The sequence below is a fragment of the Cavia porcellus genome, unplaced genomic scaffold, assembly GCF_034190915.1.
Source record: "Cavia porcellus strain 051 isolate PalLab524CR breed Dunkin Hartley unplaced genomic scaffold, mCavPor4.1 scaffold_6, whole genome shotgun sequence".
NCBI lineage: Eukaryota > Metazoa > Chordata > Mammalia > Rodentia > Caviidae > Cavia > Cavia porcellus.
In genome coordinates, this window is record NW_026947489.1 from 63,798,289 (window position 1) to 63,822,911 (window position 24,623).

At 37.1% G+C, this 24,623-nt stretch overlaps 3 protein-coding genes across 4 annotated transcripts in view; 2 read left to right on the forward strand and 1 right to left on the reverse strand.

Moving 5' to 3' along the window:
* Positions 1–11,042, forward strand: part of Cltc (clathrin heavy chain) — a 65,203-nt gene extending 54,161 nt beyond the window's left edge. Inside the window, exons 23-33 of one of the 2 annotated variants that reach the window (XM_005003502.4) lie at positions 80–244; positions 369–476; positions 560–727; positions 863–1,012; positions 1,099–1,230; positions 1,338–1,448; positions 2,764–2,934; positions 3,443–3,664; positions 5,146–5,166; positions 8,908–8,983; positions 10,028–11,042. In XM_005003502.4, the coding sequence (XP_005003559.1) occupies positions 80–244; positions 369–476; positions 560–727; positions 863–1,012; positions 1,099–1,230; positions 1,338–1,448; positions 2,764–2,934; positions 3,443–3,664; positions 5,146–5,166; positions 8,908–8,983; positions 10,028–10,152 (1,449 nt within the window). In that variant the 3' untranslated portion in view covers positions 10,153–11,042. The remainder of the gene's footprint in view (positions 1–79; positions 245–368; positions 477–559; positions 728–862; positions 1,013–1,098; positions 1,231–1,337; positions 1,449–2,763; positions 2,935–3,442; positions 3,665–5,145; positions 5,167–8,907; positions 8,984–10,027) is intronic. The other variant, XM_003469449.5, reaches the window with a different exon arrangement.
* A 3,718-nt stretch (positions 11,043–14,760) lies between these two features.
* Positions 14,761–20,121, reverse strand: Ptrh2 (peptidyl-tRNA hydrolase 2). Its single transcript, XM_003469554.5, has 2 exons — positions 19,921–20,121; positions 14,761–15,429 (listed from the first exon to the last, which is right to left on the reverse strand). Exon 2 carries the CDS (start codon positions 15,427–15,429, stop codon positions 14,890–14,892), a length of 540 nt encoding a protein of 179 aa, XP_003469602.1. The 5' UTR covers positions 19,921–20,121; the 3' UTR covers positions 14,761–14,889.
* Positions 20,122–20,130: 9 nt separating this feature from the next.
* Vmp1 (vacuole membrane protein 1) overlaps positions 20,131–24,623 on the forward strand; it is a 110,676-nt gene continuing 106,183 nt past the window's right edge. The window contains exon 1 of the mRNA XM_003469556.5: positions 20,131–20,286. The gene's annotated coding sequence lies outside the window, so the exon portion shown is untranslated. The remainder of the gene's footprint in view (positions 20,287–24,623) is intronic.

A 24,623-nucleotide genomic window follows, 5' to 3' on the forward strand; every position in this document is an offset into this window, starting at 1 on the left:
CAGGTATTTGTCACAGTGACAGAAATCTGACTGAGGCTAATATCTTAGTGAAAATGGATTGTCTCTCTTTGCCCATCAGGTTGGTGACCGTTGTTATGATGAAAAAATGTATGATGCTGCTAAGTTGTTGTACAACAATGTTTCTAATTTTGGTCGCTTGGCATCTACCCTGGTTCATCTGGGTGAATATCAGGCAGCTGTTGATGGAGCTAGGAAAGCTAACAGTACTCGAACATGGAAAGAGGTAATCTAAAGTCACAATTGGATGAAGAATCAAGATTCTGTGTGAATATGCTCTTTATATTGATTAATTGAATTAACTAGCCATTTTTACATTTGAGTTCACAAAATGGAAATGTTTATTCCAGGTCTGCTTTGCTTGTGTAGATGGGAAAGAGTTCCGTCTTGCTCAGATGTGTGGACTTCACATTGTAGTACATGCAGATGAACTAGAGGAACTTATCAACTACTATCAGGTAATAAGCGTGAACATGCCGTTTGTATGAACTGAGACCCTCTGCCCAATTCGAGTCTTTAATTGCATGTTTCTCTTTTTTAGGATCGTGGATATTTTGAAGAATTGATAACCATGTTGGAAGCAGCATTGGGACTTGAGCGAGCTCACATGGGAATGTTTACTGAATTGGCTATCCTGTATTCTAAATTTAAGCCACAGAAAATGAGGGAGCATCTGGAGCTTTTCTGGTCCAGAGTAAATATTCCTAAGGTAACCACCGTTTACCATTGTGAGGCAGTTCCATAGCAAAAACTAACACTTTAAAATAATGGGTTTTTTCACATTAGACTGTTAGCCAGCTTTACTGGCCTTTATCTGTAAAATGATGAAACCCTTCTCATGCAGGTGCTAAGAGCTGCAGAACAAGCTCATTTATGGGCAGAACTAGTGTTTTTGTATGACAAGTATGAAGAATATGATAATGCCATAATTACCATGATGAATCATCCAACTGATGCATGGAAAGAAGGGCAGTTTAAAGATATTATTACCAAGGTGTGTAACATCTTTAGAAGATACAAATTTCAGAAGACAAATGCTCATTAGGAGAGAACTCTGACTTTCAATGTTTCCCATTCTAGGTTGCCAATGTGGAACTATATTACAGAGCAATACAGTTCTATTTAGAATTCAAGCCTCTGTTGTTAAACGATCTGCTGATGGTGCTGTCTCCACGATTGGATCATACTCGTGCAGTCAATTATTTCAGCAAAGTAATTTTAAAACAAACTTTCATATTGGTGAATTAAGGCATATTTGAATAGTTATTCCTAGAACTTAAGCAATGTGTGATGTTTATAGTAAATTGTTTATTTTAAAGGTTAAACAGCTGCCATTGGTCAAACCATATTTGCGTTCAGTTCAGAATCACAACAACAAATCTGTGAATGAATCACTGAACAACCTTTTTATTACAGAAGAAGATTATCAGGTAAAATGCTTTGACTCTTGAACATACTCTCAAAATTCAGGTTATGGTCAGTTGTAAAGTTGGTATGTTTTCCACCAATATCCAATGTCCTTTACATAAACAGTAGATACTCCTCTCCCTAGAAACTAAGATTTTCAGGATTGATAAATCTTAGCTCACTAAATAAGTGCCAGCTTTTCAGAATTTTGCTTAGGTGTCATATGTAAAATATTTCTGTAGGAAATAAAGATATGGTTGCTTTATCTCTAACATCTAGATTATAGTTTGATCTCTATAATCTAGATGTTAGATTATAGACTATTTATAGACTAGTATCTATAATCTATAGATACTAGTCTATAATATATAGATTAGTATAATCTATAGATACTAGTCTATAAATGTCATTGAGTTTTAACTGTGTTTAACTCTTCATTGTGTTTATCTTATGTCTTACTTGTCTTTGAAAGATTTTTTGTACAAATGATTTTAGTTAAGTTTAAATTATATTTGCTTTTTAAATTTCTCTTACTGTCAATATGAATCATCAAAGCTCAAAGCCCTCACTGATCTGTGTGGTGATTATGTTGAGTTATATCAGTTATTTCTCTAGAATATAAGTTTTTATTTTTAAGGTCAGTCTGGGCAACTCGGCTAGACCGGTCTCAAAATTTAAAAGGCTAGGGGTATACCTCAGTGGTAGAGTGCTTGCCTACCATTCACAACAGCCTGCTGATGGTGTTTTCAGTTGGTAGTTTTATAAACATTCTACTCTTGATACTAGAAATCCGGGAGAAAATTGTTCTTTAAGAAAAATTAAATAGTACTTTTGAGGACATTATTACTATAAAGTGAGATATTTTCTGTTTATTCTAGTGCTAGGGGTCAGACCCCGACTTACACATGCTAGGCAAATGCTTCCTACTGCTGAGCTGTACTCTAAGCCCGATTATAAAATCAAATTAAAAGTCAGGCTTGATGGCACACATCTGTAGTCCCCACTACCCAGGAGGTAAAGGCATATCTGTTCACAAATTGGAGGCCAGCCTGGCCAACTCAGACCCTGTTAAAAAAAATCTTTTTAAAGAGCTAGGGATGTAGATCAATGTGAGGCCCTCATTTTAATCCCCCAGTACCACAGGGAAAGAAAACTTACATGAAGAATTTTATTATAGCCTTGCAATTTGATGCTTAAAGGTAAGCTGTCATTGCCTGGTTTTGTTTGTTCATTGTCATTATCTGTTACCATCTGAATGGCTCCATGATAACAGTAGTAGAAACCATGACAAAATTGAAATAGTGACTTGACATGTGGATGCTCTTTGTTGTTTTTAAGGCTCTGCGAACATCAATAGATGCTTATGACAACTTTGACAATATTTCACTTGCTCAACGTTTGGAAAAACATGAACTCATTGAGTTTAGAAGAATTGCTGCTTATCTCTTCAAAGGCAACAATCGTTGGAAACAGAGTGTAGAGCTGTGCAAGAAAGACAGCCTTTACAAGGTCAGTAAAGTTGGTGGGATTGGGCTGTTAAAGCAACCTCAAAATGGTATATCACTAGTTTTGTAAGTGTATTACTGATCTTATGCATTGATGTGAAGAGATACTGAGTGGAGTTTTTGACTAGGAAGGTAAACCTTTCTGGGGTGTGTGTGTGTGTGTGTGTGTGTGTGTGTGTGTGTGTGTGTGTGGCCATTTTTGTTGTTGCTGTTTTTTTGTTTTTGTGGGTTTTTTTGATATGGGGAAACAAATACAGGACCTCATGATTGCCAGGTAGGTGCTGTGCCACTGAGTTATATCCCTGGCCTAGGGTGATTCATTTTTTTTGTTTTAAGCATTTAGTTAGTCCATATTCTTTTTCTTTCTAAATGTTAAATTATATAATTGGTGGGGGGAGGGTTCATTTCCCTTTGTAAACTCAGTAAGTCTTAAAGTTTCCTTCATATAACTTGGTTTAGTAGTTCAGCATGTTGGGATTTAATATTTGACCTTCATTGTTTCCTCTGAATAGGATGCAATGCAGTATGCCTCTGAATCAAAAGATACTGAGTTGGCTGAAGAACTCCTGCAGTGGTTTTTGCAGGAAGAAAAAAGAGAGTGCTTTGGAGCTTGTCTGTTCACTTGTTATGATCTCTTAAGACCAGATGTTGTCTTGGAAACTGCATGGAGGCACAACATCATGGATTTTGCAATGCCCTATTTCATCCAGGTCATGAAGGAATATTTGACCAAGGTAAAGTTTTCAGAACTAATTATCTTAAAGGATATATAAAATTCTTTGTGCAGGTTTACTTTTTAAAATGTATTTTCTCTAACAGAAAAGACAGTTAGTTGATCATAAAACTTTCTTCTGCCAGGTATGGTGGTGCATGTCTCTAGCCCCAACACTCAGGAAGCTGAGGCAAAGTTGCTGTGAGTTTGAGACCAGCCTGGGCTACATAGTGAGTTCAAGGCTACCTAGAACTACATAGCAAGACCTTGTCTCAAAAAAAAAAAAAAAAAAATTAATGATAGAATAATATTTAATAACTGACAAATGACACTGATTAGAAAGGGAACTCAAAACTTATCAGAAGTTTACCCTCAGTGTATTTCCTAGGGTAAACATTATCCTATATTTTAATACTCGATTAAAAAAATTTAAAGCACCTTAAAATTAATTCCTATATGTACTGTAGATCCCTTATTTGAGTGGTTCCTGACTTTGTTTCCCTAAGGGAAGTTGCAAATATATTTGTAACATCCTATTAATCTTCATAGTGTTTTATTACTTGAACTTCTATTAAAAATGTCATAGCTGGGCTATAAGGCACGTGCTTGTAATCCAGGCTACTTAGGAGGCAATGGCAAGAGGATGGCAAGTTCAAGGCCAGCCTGGGAAACTTAGCAAGACTAGGTCTCAAAATAAGATTTAAAAACCTGGGGATATAGCTCACTGGTAGAGTGCTTGCCTAGATGTGCAAAGTTCTGGGTTCAGTTCCCAGCGCTACAAAGAAGTAATAAATAAATTATAGAAGATTAATAGCCATGTTTTCTAAAAATACCTTAAAGGAGTGAATACAATAATCACCTTAAAAAATTCACTACAGTCTCCCTTCTTCATGTTTGAATAATTTTTACTCACCCTATCCTCAATAGTAGTTTTCTCACAGAAAAATTTTAAGTGACTTTAAAGGATCAGTTTTTGAAGTATATGTGTAACATAGTTTCACAACTGATCTCAGAATGCCTGAGTAAAGGGGGGAAAGTACTACCAACAACCCCCACAGTATAGAGGAATTTTTCTTAAGATACCACCTAACAGATACATTGTGTGTGTTTTAAATTTTTAAGCAATTAACATTGTATGTGTAGAGTTCAGTGTAAGAGTAAAAATAACTGCCTGATTATTGATAGTCATGGATGAGAATACTTATGTATATTGTCAGCTTCTGATACACTTGGCTCTGAGCTGCTGTTAACCTAAGCGCTATGAATTTTAATAGCAATTAAGCTGCTTTCTTTCACTGACTAGCATAAATTCTTCTGCAGTTAAGCTCGCAAGGTTAAGAAAGATTCTAAATTTTGCTTTCAGTATGCCCTTTATTTTCACTTCTCTTACACCTTTTTTAGTGGTTAGTTTCTCCCCTAAACCTTTGTTGCTGATTCTACCTTTTTATGCTCAATATGGAATTTGATTTTTTTCTAAGCTGCACCTTCTGAATTCCTTTGCAGGTTGATGCAATAAAGGAAAAGGTGAAAGTTGATTCTTTTCCATCTTTAAGTCTGGAGGACTAAGTCTAAGGAATTTGCATGATTTTTTTTCCTTCCTTTTCTACACTTGCTGCTGCTGCTTTTTCCCCTCCAATAAATTTTCACTCAAGCCTCTGCAAGTCCCTTGAAACATAACTATAATAGAATTGTAGGACATTAGTAGATGTTTGCTACTAATCGGCTAATAGGCTTTAGGAAGGGCAGGAGGCTAATCAGTAGTTGGTTCACAGTCTCTCTTAAATGTATTGTTAAAAAACTAAGCATGGTGAGTTTCTATATTAATGCCAAACTATCAGGAAATTTCTTTTCCCTGTCAGGGTATCTGGCCCATAGTAGGACTTTCTTAATAATATTTTCAATAAATTTAAAACAGCCTCTGGTTTTTTGTGAGCTTGCCTGACAGTTCTTGAATTTATCTATGTATATATATGTATATATATATGTATATGCCCTAAAAGGCTTTTGGTTTTTTTTTTTTTTTTTCCCCTTTTCGTATTGAAGGACTGTGATCCAGTTTCTGATCTCTTGATTCTTACTAATTTTTTGCTGAAAGTAGATACAAGAGATACTAGCTGCTTCCGAAGAGACTTTCCTCATGTTTCTCCAGGTGTCCAGTTCTTATGGTGCTAGTCCATTTTGAAGAGGAATCAAACCTTTTATTCACAAGAGCCAAGGTTGCTGTAATTGTTGCTGAGCAACGTGGATTATGTATTTCTAATGAAGCAATATTAACTTCTACTTTCTGTGTAATAAGGCACACCTCTGAAACTGCTTAAAATTTGCTCTTACTGATAGTTGCCTTGTCCAAGAAAAGCAAATTTAGGCACCTTTTGGTTGCTGCTTCTTTCATTGGCTTACGTCTGTTGTCAATTTGTTGTTAGGAAAGGGTGGGAAGGTAAAGGAGAGTTGAAATAAATTTAAAATACTTTGGGTGGGGCAGTGCCTGGGGGATTATGTTGAACCAAACTGGAATCACCACTGGAACTTAGGGCAAACCTGAGTAAAATGCATTGTGTGTGAGACCCTTCAGCAGCTAGTAAGCAAGGCAGTTTAGAAGGCGTGTGTGTGAAAAACAGGTAACTGAACTGCAGTGTTATGCATTCTTTTAAATCAAGCATGTACAAGTCATTGCAATTACATCATACTACTTTGAAACTCTTATAGCATTGCTGTGGGCTGTGTGTTTCTTGAGAGCCTGTATAGCACCAGTCATCTTCTGATCTCACTTCTTGCTTCAGTACTTTTGCCTTTTTTTCATGCACACATACACCAAAGTAACTTGACTGCATGTTAACTTTTCCTCTGCAGCATATTGCAGTCTTTGTGGAAAAGCCTTTTACATTTTAGTGAATTTTCAGTAGTACAGATGGAACTGAATTCAGTAATATTACCTGTAATTTTTCTTTTTAAATCCAAGGATCAGAAACTTTTGTTACAGCTCTTAACAAAAGCTGGTGTTTATAAAAGTCTTCTCTATCTTTAAGCAATCTAAATTGGGTTAAGGGAGGCAAAAACTGGGGTATCCCTATGCCAGAGGCTGTCCCCTTATATAGAAAATCCAAAACCTTTTGCCTAGCTTCATGTTACTTCTTCAGGGTTTTTGTTTTTTCCCTGTGTTCAACCTGCCTATGTCGAATGCGTGGGCATTGTGATATTGTTAGCTTTTGTAAATCTTCCATGTACTTCTGTAGTAGGACTTGTGTGTTCAGCATTTGACTTAAGACATTAACTTTTTAAAAGTGTGTTTGTTCATTTTAAATTCTTTTCCTTGAAATATGGAAATGTATTATGCAGTGGTAGATTTTTTGTTAATTTTTCTTCTTTTTCTTAGAAGTTACTAATGTATGGGCATCCATATATTTTCTTTATAATTCCTGTAGCTTACTTTTGGGTATCAGTTAGGTTTTCAAAACTCCATCTGATCATTAATAGCACAAATCTGTGCTTTAAATTCTCTAAGTAACTTTTGTTAAAGTTTGGATGCCAAACAATGGATATCTCATATGGTACTTGTGCTCCATGGTAGTCTATAATATCAGAGTAATTTGTAACATGATCAGGTAGGCTATAAAACAGGCTTAGTAGGATACAAGAGCAAACATGTTCATAAATAGGATACCAAAACACAATTTGTGATAGCTACAAAAGTTTACCATTTTCAAATTTTACCTGCCTGACAAATTAAGATGGAGTCAATTTATACTGTTTAACGTGAAATAATTCAAATAAACAGCTGAGCATGATGGCTCATTGCATCTGTATTTCCCACACTCATGAGTCTGAGGCAACAAGATTGCCTTGAGTTTAAGACCAGCCTGGGCTACACAGTGAGGCTACATCAGACCTTGTCTAAAAAAAAAAAGAAAAACAAAAAGGCTATAAAACCCCTGCAGTTGCCTTAATGTCCTATTTTAAAGCTAAAAGATACTTTTAATAATTTGTAATAGAACCAGGACATTGCCTTAACATTTAAACAACTGAGTTTTACAACTTTTCCACTTAAGTCTTGCATGTCTTTTGTGATTCCTTTTTTCACTATTTGCCTTTTTGAAGAACATGCAATGAACATTCATAAAAGGTTCTTCCCTACACTCTGGCCCCAAAGTTCACCTGGTGAGCACACTTAGGACCTAGGAAACCTCTAGTAACAGGACACATTGAGATTTGAACTTTTAATTCTACTTAAGAATATAATGATAGGTCACATATAAGGCTCTGATTGACATACCAACTTTTAAATGTAGTTTAAGAGACAAATACAGTGTACTATAAAAGACATGGTGCCAAATATATAGCCCCAGGATCCAAGGGTTACTTTGATTCTTCGCAGAATTACAGAATCAAATTGTTAATCCCTGAAAGAAGTTTGCAATTTGTTTCATTCAACCTTCTCATTATATAGATGAAGAAATTTCATGGCCAGTACAGTACTGTGCCAATCAGTCACAATAACTAGTTAGTATAATGATCTAAGTTTGTAACTCCCATCTTTCACTAATACACTTAAACTCCTCTATAAAATCAAGTTTTTCTAGTACAATGTAATTTGAGTTAGCATAGGTAACATGTAATAGCCATTCACATGGGCTTAATTAAGAGCAAAATAAATTTTTAAAGAAATTGGTGCAAATCACGGTATCCTAGTTACTTAGAAAATAGACCCATATAGCATTAAAACATACAGCCTGACTTGCTACAGAAAAGACTAAATATGGAGCCGCTTGAGTCTTAAGCATCAGTCTGTACCTGCAGCCACTATCAGCAAAAGCTGTGCACAGTTGGCATAAAATAGCTTATTCTGCATTGGTACTTGTCTAGTCATTAGACTCATTTTACTTTTTGAATACCATTTCCTTTGGGGAGGGAAGTCTTTTCATGAATTCATTATTACCTTTGATAAGGTATAAAACTTTATTTGAAAAAGTGGTTCCTTCTTGTTTTCTCCCTTCCTCAGACTGCATCCTAGCATGCCCAGTTTTAGCCTGGCGTGAGCTTTTATGGCATTTATAAATCCCTCCTTCCTGAGGGTTTATAATGACAGTGCTGAAAACCACCTTGACTGAATTATGAACTTTGCCATTGAATTTGAGGGGGCCTGAGAATGTTCATTCTAGTCTGTTTTGTTTTGACAGAATTTAACATACTAAGGCTTTTCCACTTTCTGCCGTAAAACTAGGTTTACTGTACTTTTAAGGTGCTAATTAATAACTTATTTTTCTCTAGGTGGATAAATTAGATGCTTCAGAATCACTGAGAAAAGAAGAAGAACAAGCTACAGAGACACAACCCATTGTTTATGGTAATCTTTTTCTTTTTAACTTCAGAAAACTACATTAGGCAAGCAATTATTTTGAGACTACTTCAAATAGAAATATAATGAGCTTCTAAAATGCAAGGCAAAATTTTGAATTAAAATAACATTTTTTCCCTGAGGGTGGTCTTAAAACAAGTATTGATATTTTCATTAAAATAATCTTAATATAAGAAGTATCTCAAAAAGTCATTTTAGGGGGTGGGGGATTTAGCTCAGCTGGCATAAGCACCTGCCTTGCAAGCATGTGGTCGTGAGTTCAATCTCTGGTACCAGTAAAAATACCAAAAAAAAAAAAAAAAAAAAAAAAATCATTTTAAACTCATAAACTACATTTTTTGATTGCCTGGTTGTAGATTGATTACTTGGTTGTAAGTTTCTGAGAAAGAAATTGCTGGATTTAATTTTCAGAAGAACAGAAGGTGGTAGAATATACCATAGCTACTTTTATTGTACTTTGTATAAAAAAATAGCTCTCCCTTTAACTTCTGAGACAGAGAATGGGATAGACTTGCCATTGAAGACTTCCTAGAGAGGATGTTTAAATACTAAAGTGATTATTTAAGGCAATTTAATTTTTTCTTACAATCTAACTGCCTAGGTTCTCAGACTTTCCATTTCATATTTGAACAGATTCACTTGAATAATGAATCTGAAAAGTATAGTTCAGGTATAATAATAAAGTTTCTTTGGAGGGGAACATAAAAATGTGACTATCATTATCTCATGCTACTAAGGAGAATAAAAATGTATAAATCTATATTATAGAACTATCTCTTCATTATCATAAATTTAAAGGTACATGGCTTGGGAGGCTGAGTCAGGAGGATTGCAAGTTCAAGGTTAGCCTGGGGAATTTAGTAAGACCCTGTCTTTAAGTAAAATAAAAAAGGGCTGGAGGTGCAGTCCAGTGGTAGAAAGTCCAACTCTGCTCATTCTCTCAGTCATTGTGACACTAGAGTGGGAGGACCGAAGTGTTGCCGTCTCACTGTGCTAACCATTTCTCCTATCTTTCTGTTCCTGATCCTTTAGGTCAGCCCCAGCTGATGCTCACAGCAGGACCTAGTGTTGCAGTCCCTCCCCAGGCACCTTTCGGTTATGGTTATACCGCACCACCATATGGGCAGCCACAGCCTGGCTTTGGGTACAGCATGTGAGCTGAAAAGCTGATCCTGTAGTCTCCTATTTTCATACCGAAACATCGCCTCTGCCCACTTCTCAGTTTATAAATGGGGAAATGGGCAACGTGTTCTTGTAACCTTTATTTCATGAAGGACTACTTTTTTGTTTCTAACTATAAACTTGGATCATCTATGTTAAACATTGTTTCACATTCCACATCATTTTAGAATTTATTTTCAAAGGGGAATAGTATTCACATGGGCTTTTTTCTTCCCCTTCGTTCTTCAAAGAACTGCTTAATATTCAATCTATTGTGAAGAATCTGATTTGCACTCTGTAGTGTTTAAAAAACTCTAATATTGAATCTCTTAAATTTAGTGTATGTAAACAGCTTACAATATGTATTGTCTAAATGCTTTTAAATCTCTCTTACTCAAAGGCAAGCTAAAGCAAAAATACTGGTATGTGACCATGCAAGAATGTCAATGCCAACACAGACAACACTAAACAGCATATCCTGCATTGGATTGCAGTGCTCTCCAAATTATTTGAAAAATGAATACAGACTTGCCTGATTTTTTAAATGAGCATAAAAGGCCCTCTAACCTATGCAGGTTTCCCCATTATGCCTATAGAAAATGCTAGTGTGTTTTGCTCACTTCGTATGTAACAGGTGCCCTTATGTTGTGCTGTATCCTGTGCTTTTTCTGTGGGACCATTTCATTCAGGAACAAAGAGCACCATGATTCCAATCTTGTGTGTATTTACTAACCCTTCCCTGAGGTTTGTGTATGTTGGATATTGTGGTGTTTTAGATCACTGAGTGTACAGAAGAGAAAATTCAAACAAAATATTGCTGTTCTTCAATTTTGTTTGTGGAATTTGAAATTACTCCAATTTAAAATAAACCACTGGACTGTGGAAATACATGTAGAATCGCAGTTTTAATTAAATATCTCCCAAACCAAAACAACGGTTTCATTAGTTTCCTATTGGATATTGAGGTACAGTACAAGGAAGCAGAAGAGGAATAAGCATTGGGACTGTGACATTGTTACGCACTGTTCATAATGAATGTGCAACAGTATCAGTGTCTGGTTTGAAAGAACCAGTCACTAGAGGGCAGCATTTCCTGTCTCCAGACACTTTAAGCTAGAGTGGCACTTCAGGTTTTTATCTCAGCATTTCACTTAAGTAAATCACAGGTGTTAACTTGTATGGACTTTAAATAAAAGTATATTTTAAAAAGTAGTTAGCATGCTGTTTCTCACCATGAACTCCAAGGATGCTCAAATATTTGGTAATGTTGGGATTTTAGTGAATCCAAATGTTTTGCTTATGAATGTCACTTTTTAAAAATTCACTTATCACCCCCCAATCAGTAGTCAACACAGTCCTCTGTCTAACCTTCCACAGCTCTACAATTCTTAGGCAGATTACTATAAGCTCCATAGAAGGGTCATTATAAACTTAAAATCCCTGTACCCTTCCTGCTTAATTCCCATTATTGTCTGTAAAGTGGTGTTGGCAGGAAAATGCTTTTTGGTTTATCACTGTGAAAACATTTTGCTTTTCAAATCCTAGCTGTACTGTGTTCCCAATCTCTGCTCAATTTTTTTCCTTGTTACCAAATCAAGAGAAAGTAATTACCCTTGGGAGCTCATTCTTCTCAGCCAAGAGTTCTCTTAGAGAACTGGTTGTGAACCTAAGGCATGCATGTTGCTAAAAAGATGTTAATGTGTAAGTTGTTTTTTCTAAAGTAAAACCTCAATATTCATGTTTAATTATATTGTTTGCAATAAATAAGTGGGTTTTGGGTTGTAGGTCAGCACTTAAGTCTCTTAATTAAAAGGTTCACCATCAGTGGTCTATGTAAAGCTAGGCCTAGGACCTATACTTTTCCTGTACCTCAATTTTGGAATGACTTTTATCCTTTCCCTTGCCCAACAGAAGCAACTTAACATGCTGTGTTTAAGAACTGTGTTTCGAACAACAACAAAAAACCTTAGTTCAATTATATACTATATCCAATGACCCTGAGTTACTACACTGTCCAATATGGGCTGCACTAGAAAACAGAAACTACTATGTTATATGACATAGGTCTGAGTCCTCAATAATCTGAGTTTCTGAGCTTGTTTACTTATCTTTATATTAAAACTAATTTCTTTTCAGATTTGGTAGGTTTTGTTTAAATTATAAAACACCTATCTCAAGACTAGGTAATCTTGTCTGTACAATAGGCAGTGACTCGTAATAAACTAATTTAAAGCCAAAGATTCTTCCCTAACACATATCACTAGTGATGGTCTAAGAGAAGAAGCTGAAAACAGTATGCGTACATGTTTATGCTAAATGTAACGTGAACAAGAAAGGAGAGACATTAATTGGCAAAGATGCTTTGTTATCCTGTATTCAACAGCTACTATTAGTACAAAAGCAAGACACTGCTCATCTTCAAGTAGTGCCCCTTGACTTTTCTGTAATGAAGTTATACACACGATCTCAATTTTAATTCCTTATGCTCTCCAATTATTGAAGATTTTTAATACTCTGTTAAATAAAGTTTTTTAAAAACACTAATTTAAGTTTAACAAACTCACTGCACGTTAACATGGACATTCATAACCAAGAATGGTGGCGCATGCCTGTAATCTCAGCACTCGGGAGGTTGACGGAGGAAGATCACTGCAAGTTCTAGGCCAGTCTGGGCTACAAAGTGAGTTCAAGACTACTCTGATCTGCACAGCAAGACCCTGTTTTAAAAAAGACCAAAACAAAACATGAACACTGGTTATATGGGAAATAATGACTTACAGATGTTTTTTCCAGTTTTATTAAAATCATATTTGTGAGGAACACTGATATCATAAAAGTTTTGCTTTGTTTTTGGCAGTGCTAGAGATTGAACCCAAGGCCTTGTACACACCAGGCAGGTGCTGTAGCACTAATGTACCCCCATCCAGGTTTAAGTCTGAGGAAGCCTGGAGGACAGGCACATAACATTTTCCAAAATATCAGCTGTCTTCCTTCCTTCCTTCGTGTGATGAGCTCGGTTAGCTTACGAGGAAAGGGCTGAAGTTCAGTTTTCCTGCAAGTAAAAATGTGTCATGACCTAGTTTAACTTCATTAACGTCATGCAAATCTGTTTCCATAAGATCACAAGAACACATGTAACAGGTACTTTTTTGTTTTACAGACATGTTTGATGTGACATGGAATGTTAAAATAGCCATGGATCAAAAAAAATACTGTTTCACTGGGGACATTTAAATTGTTTACTGTGAGTGCAAGGCTGTGAAGAATATAGTCACTGATACAGTGGGAGTGGCAGTAGTTTCCCCCACCACTGCTTTTGCATCACAGCAAATGTCAATAAAAAAATACCTTCATAAAAATAATTCTAAATACAGACTATATGGCCTATAAAATACTAAGTACAGATAAGAAAAACAGCATGTTTCCACAGTTATAAGAATTTCTGTACTATTTGTCGTAGATAGACCAGGATTTATTACACCTCCTTGAATCAGCCACTCTACGCCATCCTGTTGGGAATGTGCTTTGAATTTGGACTTAGGCAAGGCTCTGAAATTACTTGAAGCAGAATCTTGCATGTAGGATTGAGTTCAACTGAGTTACATGTTGTTGCATCACTTGATTATAGCATAAACATTTTGTTTAGAAACAGTTGCTACTGTAGCTGTTGCAGTTTCTCCCGTGCTATCATATGCCAGTGTAAACTAAGTACACCAGCCATTCAGAGTATCAAGTAATCTCTTGGAAGTTGTGCTGTGCTGTCTTGCTGCTTGTATTGACATTAACAGTGGATACTTGGAACAACTAAATAAGGGCCTATTATTTCTGGCACTGTATACTTCTTAGGAATATAATGAATTTAGAAATTTCTGTTAGAAGGACAAGCTCACCTGTGCCTTTGTGAGCTGAGACCTAGTTTATACTCTGTGCAGCCAAAAATAATTTGAATTATGTTGTGTATAAGGACCAAAAGAAAAAAAAATACCTTTAAATGATTCAGTTGTCTAGTTCCTTAAATTGTAGGGAAAGAAACATGGGATAACAAATTACCATAAATTCTTACATGGGCCCATTTCTACCTTTAAAGTCCATAAGATCATTTCACAAGTTTCAAAGACTTCATTATTAGAGGCAAAGTAAAGGAAATTTTATAGATTGTAACTTAGACCACGGCTGAGGACATCTGGTTAGTATAGGTTGAGGAAAATAAGCATGAAATGCTGTGCAGGTAGGTGATTACATCAATGTTGTAAGATTTTAACTCTGAAATGCAAAAATTAGATTCCAAACCATGAGCCTTCACTGTGTGTGGCTATACTATGATACATTAATAAAACTGGCTATCAGTCATCCAAAAACAGCTGGGAAGCCATCTGCAGCTAAAGTCAGTGAGAACTAAATTCATGAGCCTTCTCTTCTCAGTTCAGCAGCACAGTTTCTGGGAAAAGCTGACACACAAAGGGTCCTAACTGCATAAGGAAATTTGTTACCGCTTTTAACTTTACTGTGATGCTTTCCTTCTTTATCAGCATTTGTTTCAACACTCATTATTTGAATCACCAAGACCATTTAACCAGCAGTACATATTTAAGCTGCCAAGCATATGACAAAACATAGGAATGGATTTTATTTTCATCTCAATATTTAAACTGTGAGGAAAAATTTAGCTTTTATTATTTGAATTTGATAGGCTTCAAACACCTGTAGTAGAATCATAGTCATACAAATCCCACCTAGTAAAGTTTTAGGTGACCAGTAACTTTGTCAATTAGATCCGCTGGTCCTGGTCCAATTCCTAGGACAGTTCGAGAGCCCGGTTCAATCTGAGTGCGTCCAGCATCTTGGATTAAGCTTACAGTCAGTCCTAGCATTTTTGCATGGGTCAGTAACTCAATCAGGGTTTCTTCATCAGGGGCTTTGACCACCACTTTCGGCTGGCCACAGTATTCCCACTCTTTGAGCACCTGAGGGTTTCTCTTTTGAGTTTGCTTGTAGGCAGAAACAGCAGCATGAGAACACTGGGCAGCGACTTTCCCTTTTCCCATCTTTAAATCATTTCGAACCACAAGAATCATTTTGTATTCCCCACTTTCTCCCAAGATGCTTGCTTCAGTTCCAGCGTCTGTGTCCATCTCACTCGTCATGTTTTTGGGAGCCATCCTAAAGCGAACCCGTAGGCTCCAGCCCAGGCACACACCACAAGCAACTCCGACAGCAAAGCAGACTGTGCTAGGATGAGCCAAATACTCCATAATCAAGGACCTGGAGAGCATCTTAAGAGAAAGGAAACATGTCACCACTGTCTAACAGTGAAAAAAAGCACATGCTTATCACATAAACACATGGACTACAGGTAGCAAGCACTATGTTAGAACTATATGAGGTATCCAGAAAAAAGGCAAAGTATACTTTGATTTTTTTTATGCATGCTGTTTCAATCCATCCCATGTAACAGGAAAGAATCAATTATTTATATCAAACTTTAGACCAGTTGAACTGATGTGAGTCTTCTTTGGTTCAAAAACTCTTTATTCAGTCTTTATAAATCTTGTGAAGAAAAAAAATGGTCTGTTTTACCAATATACCTGAAAGATTTAGGGGAAAACCAAAAATAATAACCCTTTCCTGAAAAGCCATATATTTGTATTTTTCACAGTACACTGGCTCCCCACTAGCACAATAATGAGCTGACAGTGAGGTGGACTAAAAACCTTACAAAATCGAAGTTATACCACTGGACATTTGTATAACATTTGAGCATAGAGCCCAAATTCACTTTACATACGAACACAAGGTACATTTTTTTTTTTTTTGTCTTTTTCTTTTTTATCAGTACCGGGGATCGAACTCACGATCACACACTTGCAAGGCAGGCGCTTATGCTGCTGAGCTAAATCCCCTAACCCAAAGTACATTATTTTTGACATAGAATATAAAACAAAGTTAGGTCACTCTATCCTTTATTTTAGAAAATCCTGTTACCCAGCAAAGCAGTTGTTTATATTTGACTCAATAAAACCGCTATTGTCAGCCTACATTAAGGCTGATAGAATTCATAATGCTTCCTATGAATAGCTACAAACAACTTTTCTAGCAGTATCCAAGCATTTGAAACACAAAGCCACCATACTTGTGTGCTTGAAAGAGAAGTCTCTAATCTACTTGGCATGGATGATAGTCTTGGAAATACCATAAACTTGCATTCTATTTTCATTAGGTGAAGGACATATGTTAACATTTTAAAATTCATTTGGTAGGCAGATTATGCAGTATTATCAAATTACCATTTCAGAATAGTAGTAGCAGATCTTATTTGCTAAAAATATAATTTACATAATATAAAATCCATGCTTTAAAACTGTATAATTCAGTGGTTTGCAGTACAGCCACAATATTGTGCCACCATCACCACTATTTTCGAAGAATATTTTAGTTTCACTGAAAGTAACCTCTTATTCGCAAGCCCCATTTCCCTTTCTCTGACAACCACTAATCTACTTTGTGCTTATGGACTTACCTATTCCCAACATTTTATATAATCAATCATATATGTGATATTTTGTTTCAGCTTTCATTTGCATAACACTGCTTTAAAGGTTGAGTGTAGCTCAGTTAATTAAAAAAATAATCTGCTACCCTCACACCATCTCTAATCCAAATCCTTCCCTACAAATACAAAACTTATTTCCCAGAACCGGCTATTTAACGTTACAAAACTATCTTGAGAATATTAGAATCATACACTGACCAAAAACTTTTTGCAATTTGCAGTCCTTTTTAGTTATTTTCTTTAATACTCAACTTCTGCAATCAAAGCAGAAAAAGCAGAACTGGTGCAAAACCTATTTCCAGACCATCCATATCCCTACTGCAATGTTCATGCCCAAATAAACTTATTACCTTTTTGAGAATCTCTTACTTATATCCATACAACTATTACTTACTGTTGATATGACCATAAAAAGCATATATAACTCATCTTAAAGATGAGAAAAATAAAGATCAGAGAAGCTGCTTATCCACAGTAACAGTAAGAGTCAGACCTATAAAATATACCCATTTTTTAAAAAACATAATCATCTAATGGTCATAAAAGGCTAACCTTCTCTACTTCATCAAAACACACCAATAAGCCGGGCGTGGTGGCTCACGCCTGTAATCCCAGCACTTGGGAGGCTGAGGCAGGAGGATCATTGAGTTCGAGACCAGCCTAGGCTACAAAGTGAGCCCAAGATCAGCCTGAACTGCAGAGCAAGACCCCGTCTCAAAAAGACAAAAGACAAAAAAAAAAAAAAAAAAAAAAGCACCAATAAGAGGGAAAACAGAAGGTTAAAAATTCCAGAAATTTCCAAACTTGCTTTTGTTTTATTCTAAATGAGGTTTCTGATTATAAAATCTGATTGCTTTAATTTCATGTCAATTCCATCATCTAACTCCTCCAAAAAGCGTTTAGGTCTTTCTTTTTCCGCATACTTACTATTCACACCTTAATAAACCCTGTGCTTGAGACTAGTATTCTTAGTCTTAAGATCTTTATTTATTTATTTTTTTTTTTTGTCTTTTTCGGTTTTTATCGGTACCGGGGATCGAACTCACGACCGCCTGTTTGCAAGGCAGGCGCTTATGCCGCTGAGCTAAATCCCCAGCCCCAGTCTTACGATCTTTAGCAATGACAGCACAGTAAAACAATTCCTGTAAAACCTTTATCTCATGCCTTCTAATTTCCCTGCCTAACTAAAAACATTTCCCCAATGTTCTTGGTTCCCATCACCTCCTGAGCCATGCACCCCACTCCACAAGTACTGTTTCTGCATTTTCCAACTAAAAAAAAACTTCTCAAGGCTTCAACCCTGTAACCATTTTCTCTTCCCTTCATCTCCTAAGTTTAGCTACTGACCTCTACCTCTCTAAATCGCTGTGCCCATGCAGCAATCTTTCCCAGTATACTGAAAGTCAAAGGAACCAGGCACTTGCTAATTGCTAAATGGAGAGACTTCTTTTTAGGCCCCATCTTGAATTTTCTACACCAAACACTCATTACTCATCAAACATAAAAGTTTTCCTCCTTTGAATTGTTTAACCCACCTTTCACCCCAATAGTCATCCTAGCTCGTTCACAGCTTCTTTTTTTACATTCTCCTTTGGAGCTACATTCTCTTCCACTGATATATGTGCTGAATTACATAAGCTTACATATATGGTCCTCTTTTTATATGTAATGGTCCAATATAACAGCCATTAGATTCATGCGGTTTTGTAAACTCAAAATTCATTTCTTCAGTTCCAGTTATCTACATTTCAAGAGCTTAATAACAATTTGAAAGTGGCTAAAGGTCACTTCTACTGGTGAGACATACAATGAATATGTGTATCATTGAAGAAACTTTTATGGACTGCACTGGTCTTTATCCTCTCTTTCCATTCAGTCAATCAGTCAATCATCATTGAAGGGATCCTGCACATTCCAGGTACTGTTTTGAGGTCTGGACAGAGTACCAAAATGAACAAAAAAAGTCCCCTATTTCCCATAAAGTTAACATTTAGTGGGAGGAGACAGTAAACAAAGTTCATCACAGGAACAATCTCATTTATTCCCAAATCACTGTATGCACAGGACTCCTAACACATCTCTGGCCTCAACTTGAACCTCCAGTTTTTGCTAGACCCCATTTAAAGAGGTATATGAAGTGCCTTCCCCACCCATCTCTCTCTGTCTCTCTCTCATCACTTTCTAATGGTGGGAATCAGACCCAGGATCCTATCTGTGCATTTGAACATTTCTGTATTTTTATTTCTACATAAATCTGCACTTTTTCTCCTCCTACATTCTGCCACCAAATCAATTTGTCTTAACCCTGTCCTGTTATTTCCACTTAGAAAACTCTCATCTCTTGCCAAAAGCAAAATTACATTAACTCTAAACTTTCCCATATTTGCATGTTATTCTCGTTTAACCTATTCCTAATACCATTATAGTCATACGTCCAAAATACATGCTCAAAAATCACCAGTTAAACACTTGCAGGATTTAAAAAAAAAAAATCCCTTAGCACAAATTCAAAGCACTATACAATTTGGCTACAGAGTACTATTTCTATCAGAATTCCTCTCCTGCTACACAATGTACCATCCAGCCATACCAAATTAAATCCTTTCAAGCGGCAATCTCTCTCGGGAATAATCTTCTAGTCTTCGGCATTTAAACATACAAGCAAAAACATCCTAGTCACATGAAAAGGCCCAACTGAAATGTCATTGAGAAGTGTTTACCATCCCCCAGCGAGGCTTCATTATCTGTTTTTCAAAACTTCTCTGACACGTATTCCCAGTGTCTAGTACAATGCTCGGTGTATGGAGAATTAAATGCTTCTCTAGACACTATTTCTATATGATACAGGAGAATGAAACTTCTGATTTTTAGAAATCTTTCCACGTAATTCAACAGCTTTTGAAACTCACACTCAATACTATGAAGAGTGGGAGGCCTGCTTGCTATTTTCTCACATTCAGAGTGCACTTGATGCAGCCTGAATCAGGGGGCTTTGGGAGAAACTAGGAATTCTGGGTTCCAGAATCTTGGTTCCTTCTTCTAAAAAATGGTTTGTAAAACAGGCACACTGATCCAGCAGCCACTGAGAAAAATAGTTTAACGAGATGAAAAGGGGGTAGTGGTTACGGAAGGAGCTAGGAAGAAACCCTCCAACTGGTGGAGGGTGAATGCATAATTATATTAGTCTCCTTCTCCCTGGAAAGGATCGACCTACCTACAGTACCTCCCGACTTTTTTCTTCTTCACTTCTGGGATAGCCGACACGTTTCTGGCACGCGAACTACCTCTTCCGGTATCCTGGTAACTTCCGGGTCAAAAACCACAACGCGAGTAGTCATTCTTCCTCTTGCCACGCCCACGGGATCGCGAACTACCAGCTGAACTGAAATCCTGAGAGGATCAGCGGAGGTTGCCAAAAGCAGCGGGAACGTTTTTTTTCTCTTGGAGGCGGTCTCTGCAGGGACCGGGCCGGAAGTGACGTTAGCGAGTTCCGGTTGGCCAGAGCCCAGCGGCGGGTGTGAGAGTCGGTCGTGAGCCGCTTCCAGGAGCCTGAGATCCGGAGACGCCGGGATCGGAGCGGGTAAGTAAGCGAAAGCGGGGAGTTGGGGACGGAAGCCTGAGGTTATCCTCAGAGCTTGACTTCTTCCCGCCTTCTCCCACTGAAGGAATTGCAAATCTGGGGCACGGTGATTTCGACTTCTAGGAGTGTTAGGGCGCTGCTGACTCTGGATGTCTCAGCCTGGAGGTAGCCAGGATATTTGGGACACGTCTTCGTCACTGGTTAACTGGACATTGAACCCAGACACTGGACACCTTTCCGTTCGTCTCCTCTCCATAGTCGTGGAAGCTGTACTCAACTTCTATAGAAAACCTTGTCTTCTCTGGGTCCCTGGGACCTTGGAGCACATGAAGAAGGTCTTTCCAGCTGATGAACGAGCTGTTTCAGGACGTAGCAGTTTGGTTCTTGCCTTACCCAACCACTAGCGCAGGATGGTAAATGTATCCGCTTCTAAAAAAACCTAGGCTTGTGAATGCCATCTAAAGCCCTGATGATAGAGTGGTCAAGGGAATGGGCCTGTGCTTCGTAGAAACCTTGCTGAGGACCTAGGATCTCCCGATGAGAGAGATCCTATGAAAAATACAGTTCTCTTTTTCTGAATTCTTGGTCCTCAGCGTTTGTATTTCGTTACAGTGAAAATATTTACAATAATACATGAAGGTCAATTTAATCTTTAAAATTCCAAGAAGCAATTAATGGCACTGTGTCCCACTGCTGGGTTACTGAAGGACCTTCAGGCCGGGTATGATGATGTGTGCCCATAATCCCAGCACTCAGCTAGGCGGGTGGATCACCTTGAATTCCAGGCCAACCTGGGCTACATAGTGAGTTCAACGCCAGCCTGAACTGCATAGCGTGTCTCTGTCTCATACAGACAACAACAACAAAAACTCCCAAAAACTTAATGACCTCCAGTAGATTTTACAGACTCACTGGTTTTCTGCACCTCCGTGCAAATATCTGATAGACTGGCATTGTTTATGTATCTCGACCACATGGCTTCTTATCCTGTCTTACCTCTTTTGTTGCTTGTCAGAAGTTTTGTAAACAGGTTGCATTGGTCATTTGGAAAAGCTTGAATAAGTGTTTCTAGTGTTGTGATTGAAAATTGAATACTTTGTTACTGCCTACTAAATGTCATTAGCTCTGATTTTAGTTGTGTATTCTTAGCATAAATGAAAGGAAGAAACTATTCATTACAAGGCAGCATTACATGTGTTATAAATTGTTTGTATAGGCCTTTGGAAGAGAGGGTGGTACTCCTGCCCAATTTGTGTAGATGTGAAACTCTTTCATATTTTACTTTTGTATTTGCTTACTTGTGGGGACAAGGAGTACTCAGGATTGAACCAAGGGTCTTGTGGTGTTGTATCACTAAATTATGTCGCCAGCCCTTCTTTATTTTTGACACAGGCCTGTCCAAGGTGCCCAGGCTGGTCTTGAACTTGTGATTCTTCTGCATCAGCCTCCCAAGTAGCCAAGATGATGCCGTTGCTGCACTACACTCACAGGCGACCTGCATTGTTTAAAGGCCACGAAACTTGCTTTTAATTAGATTTTATTGGTACATTGTAGATATACATAATGATCACATTCATCAGAGAATTTGTACCTGGACATGATATAACTTGGGGATCCGAACTCATGACCTTGCATTTGTCAGGCAAGCGCTTATGCCGCTGAGCTAAATCCCCTACCCTTTTATAATTTGGGTTTTTTTTCCCCACATTTCCCTGCCCTCCCTTCAACCACTTCTCCCCTCCCCACTTACAAAGCTTTGTTTCCATGTTTTCCTTTTCTCATTTTTTTACTTTTTCCTTCTTTCCTTTCCCTGTCCCTTCTCCCTTGTTCGTTCCCCATTTGAACATTTTCCCTCCTGTTTCACAATACTTATTTTACATTTTGGTCCTTCTTTACGCTTTTGGTTTCTCACACTAGAGAAACAATGCAGTATTTACACATAGGTGTCTGATTTATTTCTCTTTAGAATATGGACTCAGGGTGTATCCATTTTCCTAAAAATGCCTCACGTGTATCCTTCTTTATGGCAGAGTAGTATTCCATTGTATAAAATAATCACATTTTTATCCATTCATTTGCTGATGGTAACTTGGATTGTTTCCAGAATTTGGCTATTAAAAACTGAAGCATTGGAACTTTTTTTAGAAGTACATATTTATCCAGGTGTGATAACACTCCTATAATCCCAGCATTTGGGAGACTGAAGAGAATCCCCACAAATTTGAGGCCAGACTGGACTAATAATGAGTTCAAGGCCACTCTGAACTATATAGCAAGATCCTGTCCACCCCCACCTCCAAAAAGGGTATGTTTTATATGAGTATACTTGATTAGCAGAGTTAAATTCCTGTGGCTCCCCTTTCCGAAGAAAATATACATACAACTAGGTTTCTGAAATACTTTAAAAAATGATTTGATCTCTTTTAACACCTTACCTGCAGCCAGTTTAACCAGTCTTTTTTATTTCTTCACATCTTTTTATTAGTGCATATTATCTATACGGATTAATGGGTTTCATTTTGGCAGATTCATACATGCACATAATATACTTTAATCATAACACACACCCCACCACGCACACACACACACACACACACACACACACACTGCTCTCTTTGCCCAATGATCACTCCATTTTCACAATTTGGAGGAGGTTTCAGTGCATATAATATAATTTAATCATACCTGTCCCCTTATTACCTGCTGTTACACTCTTTAAGTTAAAGTTTTTTCACACTTGGCTTTGAAATGAGATGACAAGCTTTTTGACAGGTAAAATTGTAAAAGATGTATCATTAATATTCAGTAACTTTGGCGGGGAATTTAGCTTAGGTGTATAAGCGCCTGCCTTGCAAGTGTGAGGTCATGAGTTCAATCCCCCATACCAAAAAATTTTTTTTCAGTAACTTTGCTTACTGATTATATAAATCCCAAATTGTTTTTATATTCCTTTAGTTCAATTCACTTATCTAGGTACTGATTATCTAACACCACGTTTTAAGATTTTGAAGAGCATGAAACATTCAATCAGAGTGCCTGGATTAAATTCCAGACTCCAGCACTGATTGAGTAATCACTGCCAGGTTGCCTGACATTCTGAGCTGGTCTGAATTCTGTTGATAAAACTACTACTAGGCTTTATTTCATGAGCTGTCACAAGATTTAGTAAGATGGCAAATGTGAAGTCACCATATAAAGTGAAAATATGTTGATACTGTCATTTCACTCTAGAAATATTATATTGTCATTGTGGAATACTGTAACTTTGCATCATTTTATGGTTTGATCATTTATGTTATATATCCTTTTATCTGAAAATATCATATAACTAAGATGATCTTTGTCCTACATTTCAACACCATAAAGCTGGCCAAGCATGGTTTGATACTCTGATCCATTGAATTACTCATCTAGATTAATCAGCAGGTGGCTGGAAGATGAATATAGTTTTACACTTGGGATTTTAAATATGATCTTTTTTAGTCATCATGTATTATCACTTGAGAATTTCCAAATGCAGGAAAAAAATGAAGCTTTGGGTATTTATATAACAGAGTCTGCCAAAAACATATACACACTTCAGGAAAAGAAAAACTTGTATATTTTAATACTAAATATATTGAGACATCATGAGATTATACAAGTTACTTTTGGCCTCTACAATTCCAGAGTGGTAACCATTAGCTTCCAGACAGTTATTAGTACTTCGAACTGCTGCTTGGGTAACCTTGGTCACTGAGATTGTGGCACATGCATTGTTAGTTACTTCTCTAAGGGCCTGCATTGTCAATGAGTTTCTGTGATGTGTGACATCCTCTAGGATCTGCCATATGAGGGTAACAACATTTGTTTAAAAAATACAGTATTTTTCTTTTTCTAAAGTGTATAATTTTTTTTTAGCAAATTGTATTAACTGAAGGTTAGACATTGCCCTCAGCTTGCTTACTTATATTGGGTAAAAAGTATTGTTTTACTGAAGCTAATATTTCAAACTAGAAGAAACTTCTGTGAACAGTCTTTTCATTTAATAGAAGAGAAAATTAATGGCTCCAAAACAGTCAGTAATTGGCTTATTGGAGGTCATCTGCCATGGGTAATGCTGAACCTGAACTGAATTTAAGGTCTGAAGTGTCCTTTCTGTTCCACCTAGGCTATCCCTGGCATTTTGATGTGGTTTGGCAATTGTCCTGGTTTGTATGCAAAAATCTTTAATGTATTAAAGGAGTACACACACAATAAACACTAACTGTTTTTCCTTTTTCCTTGGTATGGTCTTGTAAATTATAGAAAAACAAAAGGCATGGAGACATTTGCTGTGGAGTAAATTAAAGAAGGAA

What these genes read in the sequence shown, in the direction of transcription:
- Ptrh2 (XM_003469554.5), bottom strand. Translation starts at nt 15,429, where the DNA reads ATGCTCTCCAGGTCCTTGATTATGGAGTATTTGGCTCATCCTAGCACA.